This window comes from Poromitra crassiceps (assembly GCF_964638095.1).
Source record: "Poromitra crassiceps genome assembly, chromosome: 22".
Taxonomy (NCBI): domain Eukaryota; kingdom Metazoa; phylum Chordata; class Actinopteri; order Beryciformes; family Melamphaidae; genus Poromitra; species Poromitra crassiceps.
This window is the reverse complement of record NC_139647.1, coordinates 3,677,138-3,696,290: the sequence shown is the minus strand read 5'-3', so window position 1 is coordinate 3,696,290 and position 19,153 is coordinate 3,677,138. Positions and strand designations below refer to the sequence as shown.

At 41.0% G+C, this 19,153-nt stretch overlaps 1 protein-coding gene across 1 annotated transcript; it reads left to right on the top strand.

Moving 5' to 3' along the window:
* The first annotated feature begins 3,536 nt into the window (after nucleotides 1-3,536).
* cxcl12a (chemokine (C-X-C motif) ligand 12a (stromal cell-derived factor 1)) lies at nucleotides 3,537-16,957 on the top strand. Its single transcript, XM_083658380.1, has 4 exons — nucleotides 3,537-3,673; nucleotides 5,619-5,736; nucleotides 10,349-10,432; nucleotides 14,833-16,957. The coding sequence occupies exons 1-4, from the start codon at nucleotides 3,604-3,606 to the stop codon at nucleotides 14,858-14,860; spliced, it is 300 nt and encodes a 99-aa protein (XP_083514506.1). The 5' UTR covers nucleotides 3,537-3,603; the 3' UTR covers nucleotides 14,861-16,957.
* The last annotated feature ends 2,196 nt before the right edge of the window (nucleotides 16,958-19,153 follow it).

The window sequence follows — 19,153 nt, the reverse complement described above, 5'->3', positions numbered from 1 at the left end:
TAGAATCACATGGAGAGTCTTAACGAGCGTTAACGAGCCATACCAGCTGGCAGGGGCGGAGTTTCTGCAGGCAGATGAACAGGGAGCTCTGGGTGCAGGAAACATGGAGGTAAGGTCAACACTGACTGTATACCGACATTGTAATGATACAAAGCTGCTTTAAGACACATATTGCCCACATCAGCTTTACATCATTTTGCATAAAGAAGACATGTATTTTAATCGTAAATCACAAGGATAACATTCTTCCACCATATTATTACACACTCATTTTCATAACAATCTGTGCTGTCAGCAGGTGGTTTGCTTTTCCCTGGACTGGGCAATGAGACGATCAGTTTGCATAAAAGTCCACTGTTGTAGAAAACACCAAACTAACCACTTATATGCACAAGAAGCACATCCATCATTCATGTTGCTTTATGATTTCCAAAAAATGTAGGAAAACACTTCCGCAGTCTGAATGAACACAGACGTTCAGTTACCCGGCGCAGTCAGGACAAAAGACAGGCCCACTTACCTTGGCATCCCATATCTCCTGTTTGTTAAGAAGAGACTCCTGGCATGAGCATAGAGGAGACTGGGGTTGGTTTCCTCACAGGTTGGTTGTCACAGTGCTAAAGCCAGACTAGAGAGCGCTGTTTTATCATGTTGACATCAAACATTTGGCATGATGTCATGCTCATTTCTATCTGGCCATTTTGTGTATGACACAAAACATTCGAGGTGAAGAGACATTTTGGAATTTTTAACGTGTCATTTTTCATGTTGGTGTTGTTTTTGTCATAAAAGATTTTAGGCTGTTAGGGAATTTCATAATCACACACTTAATGAGCTTATAGCTTTAATTTTAGTCTACTTTTCAGTTGCTAGCTAAAGACTTGGTCGCTAAAACCTTTGTCAAGAGGTCATGTGAGGATGGTTGTCTCACTGCCCTGCAGGGTTAGTTATCACACATTGGTTTATATTCATGGTTTAAACAAATAGACAAATACAATTCAAGGGCCTTTATGAGTATTATGGGATGATTCTATTCATTTTTAAAGTGATTAAGGCCTCTCTATCTTAAAAACTAAACAGTACAAATGCTTTTTTAATGACTTTTTTTTTAACTGAAATCCCATTGATAACTCTAGGGAGAACCTGTTTGTCACAATGTGTCAGTGTGTCTTTGAAGGTTAATAACCTTAGTTTTTGTTCTTGTTCCTATAACAGTTGGATGTTTTTGTCTGAGCTTCACTGTGCAGAGTGATGTCTGTGCAGAGTCTGACACTAGAAGGCTGTTTTCACAATCGTCTGCTGAAAGTGGAATGTTTCTATGAGCTCACTGGAAAGGCGGTTTTCAACAAGCATGATTTGTGACATCATAAATACTGGAGCCAATCCCTGTCCAGTATTCAGCAGTTAAAGCTCATGTTAAAAAACACGATTTAAAAAACACGATTTCAGACGGACAAGCCCGTCTTTATTGTCACACGATTACACATCAACACATGCACGGAGGGCCACAACACACACATGCTGACGGTGGCCGGTGAAATTTGTCCTCTGCATTTAACCCATCCTGGCTTTGTCCTTTCCTCCGGGGGGCAGGCCAGGAGCAGTGGTCGCTTTCTCGTACAGCGCCCGGGGACCGACTTCGGATGTTGTCGTCACTGGTCGGATGACGATGACGATCTGATCTTCTGCATGTTTTTAATGGGGGGGGGGGGGTTATATACGGAGGAACCCCCCTGGGGGAGCACGGGGAGAACATGCAAACTCCACACAGACAGAAAGGCCCTTACGACGAGATACCCCACCTGGGCAGTGGGCACTGAAGATATGGGGGGGAACACAACCACAGTGCTCACAGTGTCCGAGGCGAGAATCGAACTCAGGACCTTCTGACTGCGACGTGACAGCTCTACCACTGAGCCACTGTGCCCCGCCACTGAGCCACCGTGCCCCGCCACTGAGCCACTGTGCCCCGATGTTATGCTGTGATTGACTAGTTAGATAACCCTGATTGGTTGCTTTGGAATTTTTAATGAGGCAGGAGGGAAAGTAATTTTAAGCATTTTAACAAGATAATGTAACTTTTTTTGTGGGAAAAACATGAGACACAAATTATTATTCAAAGTAGAGTATTGTATACATCTTAAAACATGACTTTAGGGGGTCTTTAAGTTTCCCTCTACGACTATTGAAGGGATGTGTTGATGAGCAATTCCTGTGAGAGTCAAAAGTATTTGACAACTAACCCGGTCCACATGCACGTCGTGTACGACTGGGCTGGTACACACACACGCGCACGCACACACACACACACACACACACACACACACACACACACACACACACACACACACACACACACACACACACACACACACACACACACACACACACACACACACACATGGTAGGCCTACAGATGAAAGCCAAATGTCTGGAAACGGGCTTCACATCTGCATCCCGTTAAACACACTAATAATACCCCCAACCCCCAAACACAACAGTGTGACACACACACACACACACACACACACACACACACACACACACACACACACACACACACACACACACACACACACACACACACACACACACACACACACACACACCAACCACAACACTGGAAAGTTCCAGCCAGTGGTATAAAGGCAATTGTTTAGGGATTCACTTAAAATGAGGAGAGCTCCACTCGATCTTTTCTAAACACGAGTTAGTTGGGAGCTGTATGTTGATAATGTATCCCATGTCTATTTATTGTTGCCATCAATGTAATAAAACTCTCGTGATGCCTCTCTAAGTAGGCTAAGGCCACTTTTAGCCTTAAATTAATCTGTGCCAAATGGACTCCCTGAGAAGGCAAACCATGACTAAAAACAAACACATGCAAAAATGGATTCTGTTCCCTTTCATAGTTTCAGCAAAAGCCCGAGCTACCATACTATAAAGCAGAGGAGAATGCATATCCAATGGGTGTGCCTGGTGTGGCCAATCTCTCCTTATAGGATAACATAAAGAAACAGTAACAAATGCAAAAAATATATATATAATAATAAAAAAATCCAAGAAAATCATTTTAAACTTTGCCATAACCCAATGCCAAAACCAGAAAATGCGTCATACTGCGCACAGCGAGGCATTGCATTGATTATCGCACTCTATAGGTGGAAACCCATGATGATAAAGGAGACAGCATGTCAGACCCTCTCCATCGTCAAGACAGCCAGAGGTCAGGTTACCGGAACTTGCCTTCAGAATAAAAGCGTCAAAATCTATTACTTGAAGACAGTAATGAAACATTTTGGGTCTTGGGTGTTCAGAAAATTATTGTTGAAAACATCAATTATATTTTCGTTTCTCCTTTAATTACTGTGGTATTTTGTATTTGCTCGAGTCGATAATAAATAAAGGTTGAAATATTTTATTTTGACACTTGTACAGGAAGTCACTCTTCTCATTCTGGCTGGTGCTTGACACTTAATTAGGCTATAACAGCCCGCTGCAACGCTGTGCCGTCTCCACACTGCCTTGTACCTTCACCGCCTCTCACAGAGCCCTGTGGACTTTACTCGGAGCAGATCAAGGCACGGTGCAGAGCAGAGCAGAATGGATGTGAAGTTGATGGCACTCGTGGCCGTGCTTGCGGTGGCGACATATGCGCCAGCTCCATCACAAGGTATGACATGCATTAACGTAGGCTACTGTCTTTATCTGCTCGACTGCTTTATGTTGGTTCATTTTGACTGCTGAGCAGGGCAACGTTGGGAAGGAAGGACATGCACGCTCGTCTGGGTTGTTACGAATTAAATGGTGTTTTGCAGCAGTAGCTGCCTAATTGATACGATCCTTAATAGGTAACATAGGCGATTGATTTTCAAATGTCATCCAAGCTCACTTTCTTAGGCTAAGGATGCCTAAACGAAAAACAGCATTATGGTGCGTCAAACCAACCTCTACCTGTTTAATCATCGCATGCCCGATTTCTTTCAATTTCTCAATAGAGCGCATAAGATATAGCCTAATTGATACAACTGCAATTATCAGAATTAGTGTTTTACGTGGTTTACATCTTTTCAAATAGCCTAGGCTAATTGGCATTTTTCAGCGGCCAAATATGTAGCAAAATTACGCACGATGATTCTCCTCATGTTGATCAAATGACTATTTAGAAAATAGTAGGCTATTCAATATTAAATATTTGCAAAAAGTGAGGATTTATTTAGTTTTATTTAGCTATACGTTTATGGTGAAAAAACATGCGCCGCCGTGCGTAAAGGACAAACGGGCATGCTGTCCATGTGGCGTTTGCGTTCAGCAAATCCCTGTCGCACCACTGATTAATGTGTGTATTTGTTCTGCCCTTTGTTTTCACTTAATTACGCGCAAATTAGCCGCAGCTAGTGTGGCGACATCAGTCACGTAGTGCTCTTTCTCATGGTAATCCCGTTAGATAAGGTGTGAAATAATTAGCATAGCGTTTTTAATCCATAGCGGCACTTCTCACCATCTGTCTTGTCAGGTATCAATGGCTTTAGAGAGTGCGCTGATCCGGTATTTAGCCGTGACAGGAGAAATAAAATTAACCCCTTCTGGCCAAGTCTTCATTAGTATGCATCAATTTGTATTTTAAAACGAAGAATGATTTCAACAAACACTAATTTCAACCGTTTTGCCAAGACTAAAATATAAAAATATTATTATTATAACAATCATCCCCTCCCCCACTTATCAACAATTAGGATATTGTAACATAGCCTACTGTAATTTAAAGATCTGAATGGGGATTGTAGTGCATTGATCAGTATGAGGCATGTTTTGCGTGACTATAGTTTGAATATCAGTATAGGCTATAGGCCATATGGGCCAAATGCTCCCTGTGTGTATTCAGTGACCAGGCCAAAGAAAATACTTTTGATCAAATAATGCTATTCTTGACAGTGTTACTGTCTTTTTTAAATAATTGCAGCATCTATAAATCTGATGTGGATAGCACCGAAAACATGTTCTCTCATAATGCAAATAGCAGCACAGCATCTGCTTCAACCTGTAAATCTGTCAACGAGGACACTGTATCTGATTTATTCATTAGCTATATTATTTCTCAGCATGTCTGGTGACTTCTGTGTTGTCTCCAGTGTTATCCTATTCTCTGCTGCTGCAACGAACCTCTTCCCCCAGGGAATCTCATATAATTGTTGCATTACTGTTTTTGAAAGATCTGACATGATTTGCTGTATAGGGTCGCAGGGCAATATGGTTGAAATCAATATCACAATAATTATAAGGATTTTTCTTAATATCAATATATATCACAATATAGTTAACAAAAATCACGTTATATAATCAAATTAATGTTCATTCAACCGAATGGTAATGTTAGGTGGGATGTAAAAAAAAACAGACATTCAAATAATATTCCTAACCATAGGTCAATTTTATGAGGGTTTTTAAGTCATATGTGCTTGTCATCATCAATTCAGACTGCAGAAATGTCGTGATATTAAAATATCTTCATATCACAATATGAAAGACGATATTACAGTATTGAGTTATCGCCCAGCCTTAATTTGCTGTGTCTGGTGGTATAGATCAGTGATGATGTTGTGCCCTTCCCTCCTCAGCCAAGCCCATCAGTCTGGTGGAGAGATGCTACTGCCGCTCCACAGTCAACAGCCTGCCCAGAGGAATCATCAGGGAGCTCAAGTTCATACACACACCCAACTGCCCCTTCCAAGTCATGTGAGTACTGCAGCTCCATGGAGTCTCTGCACACACACACACACACACACACGCACACACGCACACGCACACACACACACACACACGCACACACACACACACACACACACACGCACACGCACACACACACACACACACACACACACACACACACACACATGCACACACGCACACACACGCACACACCCACACACGCACACACGCACACACACACACACACACACACACACACACACACACACACACACACACACACACACAACTTTTGTTTCATCAAGTCTCAAGAATCTAAATTGAACTGTATGAAATATAGGCCTGCTACAATGTAATGGCTACTATGAGGACTAACATCAGCACAAATGAATAGAGATGCTGCGATCCGATCATGTGATCGGATATCGGCGCGATATCAGCCAAAAAACATGGATCGGATCGGATCGGATTCCAGCGAAAATGACCGATCCAAGGCTTCGATATAAGCACTCCATTCCATGACTCCGCTCCAGGATTTCTATCCAGCATGCAGCAGCAGCAGCAGCAGCACACAGAGGCCAGGGCCAAAACGTCAGACACACCCGTCCTTAACCTATGTGCGATTCGAAATCACGCGTCCGCACCATAGACTGGCAAAACATGGCTGCCCCCAGTGTGGCTGACAGAAACAACCACTATTGCAATTTGCAAGACATGTCCCGCAAGGTTTCTGAGATTAGGGGAAAGTCTGAGCTGGCGTTACGCTAAACCAAACGTGGGGATGAGGCAGCGGATTTGTTTTGGCGTTAACGTTAGTTGTTGTGATGATGGCTAACGGGGCTAACGTTAGCTAGCTGGTTAGGCTATCTAGTTGCAGGGAAGCGCTCCACAAGCTTGTTGTGACCAAAACCCCCGCATTTAAAGCATTTCATACTCCCAGAGCTGGCGTAAACCATAGAGAACCTCATGCATTAGCCTACTCAAAATGTAACGTCCAGGGTTTGTGTCTCCAAAATCAACTAACGTTAACGTTACATGCAAGCTAACGTAGCTAGCTGCGGAGCACTCATGATCTATAAGGAAAACGAATGCGCACATAGCCTACATAATTGTCAACATCACATACATGTATTTTCTTTAATCTAGACTACAGGCATCATTTTTCAGTCAAAAGTGAAACGACACAGATGGCGTATAGTGAGGCTTTCCATGCCTCACTATAGAACTGGCCCCATGCAAAATTCAGACCGCTTATATGTTGCCGTCATGCCAATAAGAGTCTAAATGTATTTTTTTATGTTTTATCTGCAGACTAAGCAGCTAGGCTTTCGGTTCTATAAAAGCCATTATTTTTTGTAATGACTATTGAGTGATACACTTTACTAAAAAAAATATTATATCACAATAGTGATGTCAGATTTGCTTAGGTCAGAGCTATGGAATATTAAATCCATCTTTGCTCACAACATTTGCCCTTTCTTTCTTCTTCTTTTTTACCCCAGGTGTGCATAAAATACAGGTTAAGAACTTATGATAAAGTCATGGAAATCCATTGGTCAAAATGTGTATGAACCCTGAAGGGTTAAATTGAGCATTTATGAGAGATTTCAAAAATATCGAGATATATATCGTGTATCGCGATATAGCCGAAAAACATTGCAATATTCTTTAGAGGCCATATCGCCCAGCCCTAATTTGATTGTTATGTTTTAGTTTTACATCAAATGAATTAGATGAACTAAATTGTTTACATACTATATTACCAAAGCACACACATACATACCTAACCCTAAAAATGTTTGTTGCCTGCTAGCTATCAGACAGCATAGAGAGACTTAAATATGTGCTGTATCGGTATCGGATCGAAATCGGTATCGAATCGGGTATCGAAATTTGATCGGAATCGGATCGGTTTTGAGCTAAAATATCGAAATCGGATCGGAATTGAAAAATCTTGATCGCAGCATCTCTACAAATGAATAGAATTAGGCTCATTGAATCCACAAGTCATAACCAATTTATGCAATTGCAGGGCTGTTTAAGGACCACAGCGCAGACACATTCAAATAGAATAGGCGAAAATAACACGTTTATACGGCATGCAGAACACTGCAATGTTTTTGTCAAAATCTGCATGGGATTAGCATAAAGTTGGCATGTCTGTAAAGGGGAGACTCGGGTGAGACTCGGATACCTATAGAGAACCCATTCTCATTCAGATCTCTTGAGGTGAGAGGTCAAGGGACGCCATTGAGAATGGCCATGCCAGTTTTTCCCTCTCGCCAAAATTTCGACCTAACTTTGGCCGACGCTAGCATGACATGGTTTGGGTTCTTCTACTTTGATACTCAGCCTTTGAAAGAGAGAAATGTCAGCCACGGACACCAGCGTCCTCAAGGAGTGGATTGAATTTTATAATGACCCCATAGTCACTTACATAGGAAGTGTGACGTCACCCATTGGTCTGTGGACTCCCGTTTTAAAGCAGTTGTCATGAACGGTGAAATTAGCTATAGAGAATGTAAACTGTTTATGTCTGCTGTTAAGTCCGGTATTTTATCATGGGGGTGAATAATGGAGAATGACTCCCTTTTGGAGCCAGCCTCAAGTGGCCATTTGAGGAACTGGCCTCAACTTTCACAACCGATAAGCCCCACCCCCCACCCCACCCCCACCCCCCACCCCCCCAATACACACACATCCTCTCCTATAGAAGACAGGTTTCCTCCTTTTTGGACATTTCTCACCATCAATCTCCCAGAGGTGGCAGGCCAGAGAAAGGAGCTGTGCATGCATGTGTGTACACACACGCCTCTCTCTCTCTCTCTTGCTCTCTCTCGCTCTCTCTCTCTCTGTCTGTCACACACACACACACACACACACACAGGAAGGCGGACCTGTTTTATAGAGGTCTTTAACGCAGCCTGACTGACGCATCCACACACAGGAAGTGTGTTTGTGTATGAGAAAGTGAACGTGATGGGGAGATGGAAATTTTGGACCCGGTTTTGTTTTCAACAGGAAAGCAATAATTGTGGGTTGAAGTAATTGAGTTTGCCTCTCATTTGCGTGTCACGCAGTGTTTCCTCCTCATACTGAGCTTAGAACATTTACGGTCAGGAATTAATTCAGTGTTATGTCTTGCTGGGAGCGAAATTATAATAGCAGTGGTTGTCAAACCTTTTCACGTCAGACTCATCAAGGACCCCTAAACTGACACAAATTAGACCCCGGACCCCCCCATTTGATGCAATTTTGTCCCAGGGTCCCCCGTCTCATAAACTTATCAGTGATAAGATTGTTGCTTTTTTATGTTTTATTACAGAAAGTGTATGAAACCCATGAGCAAAATAGTCGTACATTCTGTCATTGTGTTACTTATGGATAGAATTATAGTGGCAATAACTTATTCACCTTTTTGCTGGGGACCCCCGGGAACCCCCCTCAACCCCTGGGGGTCCTCGGACCCCGAGAACCACTTATATCAGGGGTGCACAACAAACAGTCTTGAAAAGTCTAGATAGAACTCAATCTACAGAGCAGGAACAAATTTCAGTTTTCAGTTTCACATTTTCATTTATTCAAGATTAAGAACAGGAAGCATGTTGTGAAGGAGTTGTGGTCGCCCACGTCGAGACACACGATCCGTCTTGACCCATTCTGTAAATAGCTACACAGGGTTGTTCTGGATTTAGAAAGTAACGAATAGCCATAGGTTGAGGGATGGACTCTTCAGCCTAAACGTCCTCTGATTCTACTCTACATTGAGTTTCTATGTCAAGAGTGACATGTCAAAATTGAGTGAGTCAGTCTCAGAGAACTGCACGCGAAAAGTGTTCAGTCAGTAAGCATCCCGCCACAAAGACATTTTGTGTGTCAAACTGACACAGCACTGATCGTTAAAATCGTTAAAATCGTTGAAAACAATATGAGTCAGGAAAGACGTCAAATCACAGAAGATGAAGGTATCCTCTTAAAACATGCCTGATGCCAGTGACTTTGCAGAATGTCAGAATATGTTATCTTTAATAACTGTAACTAAGGTCTATCTGGCATATACATACTTAAAGGCCCCCTAAAGTCATCTTTCAAGATGTGTATAAAATACTCTACTATGAATAATCATTTGTGTCTGATGGTTTTTCCCACAAAAAAGGTTAAATTATCTTGTTGAAATCCTTAAAATGACTTCCCCTCCTTCTCCCCTCATTTAAAAATCCAAAGCAACCAATCAGAGTTATCTAAAACATAACTAGCCAATCAATAGCATACAACACGGGCTTTCAACACGTTCTCACTCGTGACAAAGTGATGACAAGGGTTCTTGACCGATCTGCAGTATATCACGAGTTGGGAGTGAGAATGTGTTGGGTTTAACTGCTGAATACTGGACAGGGGATTGGCTCCAAGATTCGTGATGTCATGAATATTGCTTTGTTGAAAACGGCCTTTTCATGGAGCTCTGAGAAACGTTCCACTTTCAGCAGATGATTGTGGAAACAGCCTTCTAGTGTCAAACTCGGCACAGACATCACTCAGCACAGTGAAGCTCAGACATCCAACTGTAGGAACATGAAGAAAAACAGATTTTTGACTTCAGGGCGACTTTAACACATTTTTCCTTCCCATTTCTCATCAGTGCCAGGCTGAAGAGCAACAAAGAGGTGTGCGTCAACCCAGAGATACGATGGCTGCAGCAATACCTGAAGAACGCTATCAACAGGTGAGTGGCTGACCATCACACTGCTGTGCTTATGGATGATGTGTGGTTAACACAACACCTGGTTCTGCTGTCTGCTGTTGGTTGACAGCCTTTTACGGAAACTGTACACTTAGGAATTAGTCTGCGTTGTAAAATCACTTCCACCACGAGACAAAGATTTAGCGTGAGCAGCAATGCAAATGCACAAAATGCGCATTTGAGCCCTTGAACGTCACCTATCAGTCGCCCCATTGTGAGAGTGACAGCTCTTAATTGCCCACTTTGGATTCGTAACCTGGAACATGCCGGAACGTGACTTGAGTGGGAGCGGAGTGACAGCTTGTGCTGTTGTGGGTGCAGATGATGATAGAAAATATACCGGGGACCCCCTCATTCTGATTTGTGATTTTGGGCGAAGCTTAATTGTTTCCACGGTAATGTGCTTGACTTTTAAATTGATATGTTTGTTAGATTAGAATGTAATCCATGAACCATATTAGATTTAAAACATAAAATATTTTCATTGAACTATATGAAGCTTTTGCAATTTTATTTTTCTGGAAACTTTTCGCGGACCCCCTTGCAAAGTGCCACGGACCCCCATTTGAGAACCACTGCTCTAGAGAGAGAGTGGCGTCAGCGGAGGACCAAAATGCGAGACTCATTAGCCAATGAACAGCCAGGAATGGGTCTCGTGCTACTTTTGCATGCTAAAATAAAGCTGATAATGTACAATATGATTCAAGGGATGAAAAACCCTTTCAAAGTACAACACAAACTGTCTATTTTGCTGCAACTCGACGGTGCTGCTTTTTTTACTCAAGAGTTCCAGGACCTTACTTCCTGGAAAAAAACTGGTCCATTGGAGTGAATGGAGATGTCGGGACTCTTCTATCTACACGGCTCTGCTCTATACCATTCTGTGTCAACAAACCACGGCCTATTGGCCCCCATACAAAAATACATGCATGCAGTCACTGAACCAGTTGTGAGGCAGTGAGAACGCGAACATCTTTTGAGCTGTATCTCTAGCTCCAGGCTCAGAAACATGCTCACTCAGGCAATACCCTCTAACTCAGCAGCAGTTCCTAACCTTTTTCGAGTTCCCAACCTTTTTCGACACATGGCCCACTTGAAAAATGTTTGCGGCCACACCCGACCGTAAACAGTACGGAGGCCAAATAATGTGTTCTCAGAGCACTTTTGATTTAGATGATAAAAGGAGCTGTCCATCAGCACCACACAGAAATCAGAAACTAAAAGTGAGGGTCTGTCTGCAATAGGCTAATTAACGAATAATTAATTACAAATTAAATAACAGTGTCATTCAAGAATGGAGAAATGCAATCTCATACATTCATTAATAATAATTTAAAAAAAATCACAAACATCGCAATGTTTTGCAAATGATTTGGCGGCTCGCTTCGCCGCGCCGGCCCACAGGTTGGGAATGGCTGCTCTAACTGATCCAGCCACAGTCAGGCTGTCTGCCTGGATGAGTGTAGAGCCACAGTCAGGCTGTCTGCCTGGATGAGGCCTTGTCCTGCAGAGGTAAAGGTGTGAACCGCTCCTCTGCATAACAAAACACTCCAGGTAGAGAGCAGCAAATGGCCATTTACAATGGAATGGACCTGCTCGAATGTTTTTCCAATGTCAGTGGAGAGGGGGAGCCACAGGGGGAGCCCATTCACCAGGTGTGGAATTGCACACATGTCTTAAGTCACACTTGATGCTGCTCTTTTGCCTGGGAATAAAACTCATTACCATTCTGTATTAAATGATTTGTGGTTAACCCTTTAGTTGCCAGAGCGATCTACTATTCCAGTGCCCGTGTCAGTATGCATACTGTGCAGTGGTATACTTCACTCTGCATCAGTTGTTCTGCAAATGTGTGTTTTCCAAAAATCACCTCTTTAGATCTATGTTTTATCATAAACATATACGTTAGAGTGCAGGGATTTTTTTCTCTCCTCCAAGAAACTCATCTATCTTGGAATGGAAAAACTCAACTAGCAACTAACTGATTAAAAACACTGAACAGACAGAAACAACCCAAATAAGCTAAAAAAGGACGGTTCAAATGCAGAAAGGTTTTTGGCTGTGTAAACTTGCAGCAGCTGCCTGTGGTGGAGCATTTTGGAACAGCAAACTCTTCTAATTCTGGCTCCTTCTCAGTGCAACTCTGGCATCCAGTCATGGCTGAACAAATACTCATGAATTTTCTTTAGTGTTTTACTGATTAGAGCCAACAGCCAAATATACAGGATACAAATGAGTTGTTTCTCATTTAGTCAAGAATACTTTTGGGTGATGTCTGCTCTTCTTGGTGGTGACAGACTCAACTTAGGATCTGTGTGGTAGCCAGCAACCAACTTTTTAGTAGCCTTGGAATATTCAGCCAAATATGTTAAAATATGCAGTGCAAAATAGTCTTCAGGGCTTTCTTTCCCTGGTAAAACTCATTGTTATAGAATTTAAGTCATTACATATTCAATAAAGCTATAGTTTGTTTGTTTGTTTGTTTTTAATAATTTAAAACCAAAACCTGTACAATTGACTTGATGTGGGACTACGTTTACGGGGTGGGAGAAAACAGTTTCTTTTCAGATCAAGCACTCACACCATATTCGTGCATGCAACTTATTTGAAGACAATCTGCTGTGGGTTCTGTCCCGTCTGTTTTCTGTCGTTTTGTTTTGTTCTTTAATTGGGTGTGTACACCCAATTGTTGATGGCACTAAACCGATGTCTGAAATGAAACAATACAAAAAATATATACAAAAAAAGGGGAAAAAAGTGCAATCAGTGTAAATTGATATTGATTTAATTTAATGCAAGAGGCAGGAGAGTGGCAATTTTGGTTAAAAACTGTTTATTTCCACTAATACACTAACAGAGCACTTTAGGAACACAATACTAATACTGGGTAGGTGAGCTTATTTCAGCTCAGTGTCAACCGGCTACCAAAGTGACATTGGCCTGAAGGTTCAACATGTTGCATTCCGAGAGGCTTTATCTGCTCACAACAACATTGTTGTTTTTGCAGACTGTGGTGTGTTGGTGCATTCTGAGATGCTTTATCTGCTCACAACAACATTGTTGTTTTTGCAGACTGTGGTGTGTTGGTGCATTCTTCTTCTGAGATGCAACACGTCGCTCACCACAGTTGTTTTTTCACACCATTAGGCGAAAAGCCCAGGAAATCAGCAGTGGCAGAAATATTCACACCAGCCCCCTCTTGCACCAACGGCTATGCCACGCTCAAAGTGACATTTTCCCACCATTCTGATGCTTGGTGTGAACATGAACTGAAGCTGCTGACATGATCTTTCTGCATTGCATTGCTGATGATGATGGTCTGAATGGATAATTGCATGAATACTACTACTGTACTGTTTACTTATTCCTTTTAATAATCTTAGCTGATGAAGACTGTGATGCACAGTTGGTGGCTTTGGACAAAAGTCTCTGCTAAATGACATAATGTAATGTAATGAATAAGCAGGTGAACAGGTGTTCCTAATAAAGTGCTCAGTGAGCGTGCATCTCCGGTAAAAAAAAAAGAAAAAAAAGAAAAGAAGAAGCTATAATTGCATACACATAATTATTGGTATAAGTTATTAACTATGGTTGCATATCACACATGCAGACACCATAATCATAGGCAGACACTATCTACCTACATCTATCTGCCCACGTGGCTGATGCGGCTCCGGCCCTGTTGCAGCCTTGAGTGTGTTGTGTGCTCCACAGCAGAGGTTCTCAAATGTTTTTCAGCCAAGGAGCCCTTACAAGATAGAAAATATACCGGGGACCCCCTCATTCTGATTTGTGATTTTGTGCTAAGCTTAATTGTTTCCACGGTAACGTGCTTGACTTTTAAATTGATAGGTTTGTTTAGATTAGAATGTAATCCATGAATCATTTTAGATTGAAAGCATAACATATTTCCGTTGAACTATGAAGCTTTTGAGTTTTTATTTTTATTTTCCTGAACACTTTCCGCGGACCCCCTTGCAAGGTGCCACCGACCCCTGGGGGTCCCCGGACCCCCATTTGAGAACCACTGCTCCACAGTACAGATCATCCCCCTCCCTTCTCTCTCCTCCCTGCTCCCCTCGGTATAAGAACCACGACAACTGTTATATCTTTACTGCATCCTATGACCCTCTGTACTCTATTATACATCATGTATACTGAGATGCTTGCAGTCCTCCTGTAAGGAAGTTTACACAGCTGTATTATGTTATGGCTAATACATTCATTTAAGACAACTTCCTGACTACCTGGCTTCATTTCAATATTTGGTCATCCTTCCATAATTGGCTGGAAATGCTGTTGTTTATGCGGGAGAAGAATGATGATTATTGATACAAATTCCATTCTATATCACTCATATAAACTGTGCTTCTGTCTTCCAGGATGAAGAAATCCAAACAGGCCAACTAGAAAGCCTGCAGAGATGCTTCTGAACCATCCCTGAAGATTTGGACCATCATCACAGATTATGCAAACATGATGTGGGATCATAATGTGGGATGTTGTAGAGCACTTATCCTGCCCGCCATGGAACCAACCAACATGGCCGCCAATCACCGTCCACGCCATCGCCACGCTCGCCACTTAGATACTCCTGTTTGTTAGCGCAAAGTGCAATTATATCTGTGTGAGTGAGTGTATGTTTTTCTAACTCTGATGTACATACGTTTTTGTTATTCGACTTCAACAGTAAAGAGCTATTTTTTTTTTTAGCTTTTCTCGTCCCCTCGTGGCCTCCCTGTCATGAATTAGGATGTGGGCGCCCCCCGGGGGTCAGAGCGGGCGCCAGGTGGGAGATGCCGGTTAGTGGGAGGGAGAGGGAAATCACCACAACAGGCACGGTGAACCTGCCACCTCGCCGTCGTTTAGCTTATTAGAGGAGAGAAGCTCTGTGAAATTGACAACCGGAAGACTTTTAGTCGTGGACGTCTGAACGTCTTATATTGTCTGTTATTTTAAACGATACAAAACAACGAGCAAATGTATCATTTGTTTCCTGGAAATGCAATAACATGCAGGGCCACAGAGTTCTATTTAAAGGTTCAAGTTAATTGGCACCATAATGTCGGCATTTCATTGGGTGCCAGCTACCCAGAAACCGTCTCAAATCCCAGTAAAAATGGCAAAGTCCCAGTAAAAACGGTAATTAGAGTAAAATTAGAGTGCAGTTGTCTTGGAAATTATGACGCCAAACAACTAGAGCATTTCCTGAACGGTTCTGTGGCTGTGATTGTGTGACCTTCTGTTGCCCAACTTCTCTGCTTTTTCTTTTTCTGGTTCTTTGAGAATTTGCTGAACATCTGGATCGCAAACAGTTTTAATTGAGCGACCAACGAGTAGACCGCGTTCCTTACCGGAATCTGCTCCGGTTCGCTTCAGCCAGAACGAACCCGCTACACTCACTAATCACGCTCAGTGTGTTCGGGCTAGATCACGTTAACAACATCATTAACCCATTTTAGCTGTTAGTCTTCATGAAAAATGTGAATCCACCTGATGCCAGCCGACCACTATGAATGCCCGTAGAAGGCTATGTTTTGGATAACAACATCGATAACCATCCGTAGATAAAGTACTATGTTCGTTTTATTGGCAATGGTAATACTAGTAGTAGCATCAGCAGCAGCTGTAGTAGTAGTAGTAGTAAGTAGTAAGTAGAGGTGTACATGGGCTTGACTACCTACCACTGTCATACAGATAGCAATGCACTTTATATCCAATGTATTCATTTGTCAACAACAAATTAACAGAAATAGCATCTTGGTGTATTTCACACTAAGTCATTAAATTCTTTCCTTTACCTTTTAATTCTCTATGTTTATCATTTTGTTTGTATAGAGAGGCAAAGTGACCGCCTACTTCCTGCTTCAGTGACCGCCTACTTCCTGCTTCAGCACTGTACCAGAGATTTTCATCCGCCATTTATTTTCCCATAGACATTTCGTAAAATGCTTTAAAAAATAGTTTTACTTGTTCAAACTAAACGGTTCAGATATATTTAGAAACAGGAGAGACCACATAACATTTCACTGGGACCAAAATGTTTTTTTGTTTGTTTGTTGTTTTTTTTAGTTTTGGTCCAAGGGAAATGTTCTATGGTCTCTCCCGATTCTAAATATAGCTGAAACGTTTGGTTTGACGAAGTAAAACTATAAGCATTTTACGGAATGTCTATGGAAAATAAAATGGCGGATAAAAATCTCTGGTACAGTGCTGAAGCAGGAAGTAGGCGGTCACTTTGCCTCTCTATTTGGCTATTTTTCCAGTGAAATGTCTAGCTAATATGTGTCACTTTTAGAAAGCATGGGAGATGTCACCTATTCATTATGAGTATCCTTGTCGTATGTAAACTTAATATTATGCAAATATTTTATTTTTGTACTCGTTTATGCATTATATTAAATCCACACATTTATATGAAGGAACTGTACCCTCACAAATGAGCCATTCATCCATTGATCATTTTCATGTAAAAATTGAATACTGTTGGTCAGTAAAAGGTATTCTTCTAAATGCTATGGTCATTTTTTTGTATGTACATTACATTTGCCTACTTCACTTGTTACAAGCATTTTTTATCGCAGTACTGTGCAAAAAATCCATAAAGTAAAGATACTTTAAAAAAATAATGAAATTAAAAGTTTCTAGATTAAAAAAAAAATGTAGCATACTATAAAGAGCAGTCTGCTGACGCATGCTGCAGAAAACAAACATCGGGTAAAATTTATTTAAAAAAAAAACAATTCTTGGTTTCAAGACATTCACATACACACTACCACACATAGACACTGCTCTTCCAAGGATCAGTCATGGGGGACAGGATTGCTCCAAGATGTTTCCATAATCTCCATATGAAGGCCTAATACAGATCAGGCAGATCAGTGAACCATAGCATCCTACAATCCAAAGTGGCTTTTACAGCTTTTACATTCAGGGGAGGCTGTTTCAGGGGCCAAGATGCAGCTGCCATACTGTTACTGTAGCAGCGAGGTCAGGGGGGAAATGTGAGGCTTTGATGTGTAACATGTGTTTAGCTTTACTCACAAGGACAAATGAAAGGCAAGGACAACCATCCTGCTTGTTATTTCCCTATTAACTCAACAAGTGGCCATTAGGAAAACATTACAGCTAAAAGGGATGAACTTTTAACTTTCCTCTAAGGGTGCGTACTGTACTGTACTGTACTGTACTGTACTGTACTGTACTGTACTGCACTGTACTGTACTGTACTGTACTGTACTGTATTGTGAGGTGGAGCACACAGTAGTACACACGATGAGAGTGGCTGGCTGATTGGAACGTTACAGCGAGATAACGGCCTCTCCATCACAGCCCACAACTCATTTGACATGTTAACTGATCAGCTTTGAAGTCCTGTTTAAAGGCGATGACAGCATGGGGCAGCTCTAGTGCCAGTGTCACCATGTGGAGTGGAAATGAACCAGAGGCAGTTGCCGAATGAACCGCTCAATTATATGGGCGTGCAAACTAGTCACCTTTATTAGGTGACACAGTAGCCTTTTTTTATGATGCCAAAATAGGGCACTTAAGTGAATGATTTCTGAGTCTGGTGGTATCTGTCACCTTTTTATTTCCATGAGTTTGCATCCCTGCACATAGATAAGTGTAATGATCTCTACAGGGAGCAACAAGTTGAATTTTGCTACCCCAATAATGTGAAGGTTATTGTCAGGCAGCTTGTGTCATGTGAGGTATTATCACCCGTACAGATGATAGATTTTTCCTGCTGTCATGTTAACTGTCTTTCAACTTAGACCTATAAATATATAAATATAAATATATATATATATATATATATATATATATATATATATATATATATATATATATATATATATAATATATATATATATATATATATATATATATATATATATATATATATATATATATATATATATATATATATATATATATATATATATAATATAAATACATATATAAATATATATATGAAGAGTTCATTTGCAAAAACAGATAAACGCTATTCTTAAAATGAACAAACAACATCTGTTTGATACTCCCTGGAGTGCACATAGAAAACATTATTGAGGTGATTTATGTGGAAATTATCAGATGAATATGTTTTAGTTATGATTGATAATAAACATTTCCCAAAAATAAATTAATTACAGTATCAATACATCAATATATAAAATAAAATGATAAAAAATTCAAACGGAGATACCTGTTTTTGCAAATGAACTCTTCATATATATATATATATACAGTATATATATATACATACATAAATACATACTGTACATACATACATACATATATTTGTTCACCCAGTATATTTTGATTATTTCAAGACAAATATCCCAAATGTCACTTGCCTTCGTCCATGCACAGTGTATATTCACAGTAGCCTCTATGTCAGTCTAGTGATCTGTCTCTTTTTGCTGAACAGAAGGAGAGGAATGTGGGCTGCACAGGCACATAGGCTATATAAATATGATATCTCCTCTAATGCATAGCAGTTGTCTGTGTTAGTTCATAACTCATTGTGTTGGTGGGATCACTGCCAACCCGCGCCAGTTAAACTATGCAGGTGGTGTTGCCGGTGCCAGGAAGCCTTAAAGTCTAGTAAAAAGGGATGTATAAATGGTTTAGGTTGCATAACTTCATACATTTATGTGCATAATACATTTCCTTGTAAATAGGGAAATTTTAAATATA

What these genes read in the sequence shown, in the direction of transcription:
- cxcl12a (XM_083658380.1), top strand. Translation starts at nt 3,604, where the DNA reads ATGGATGTGAAGTTGATGGCACTCGTGGCCGTGCTTGCGGTGGCGACA. An exon ending in TGCGCCAGCTCCATCACAAG is followed by an intron (nt 3,674 to 5,618) that starts GTATGACATGCA and finishes TTCCCTCCTCAG; the next exon opens with CCAAGCCCATCAGTCTGGTG. An exon ending in AACTGCCCCTTCCAAGTCAT is followed by an intron (nt 5,737 to 10,348) that starts GTGAGTACTGCA and finishes ATTTCTCATCAG; the next exon opens with TGCCAGGCTGAAGAGCAACA.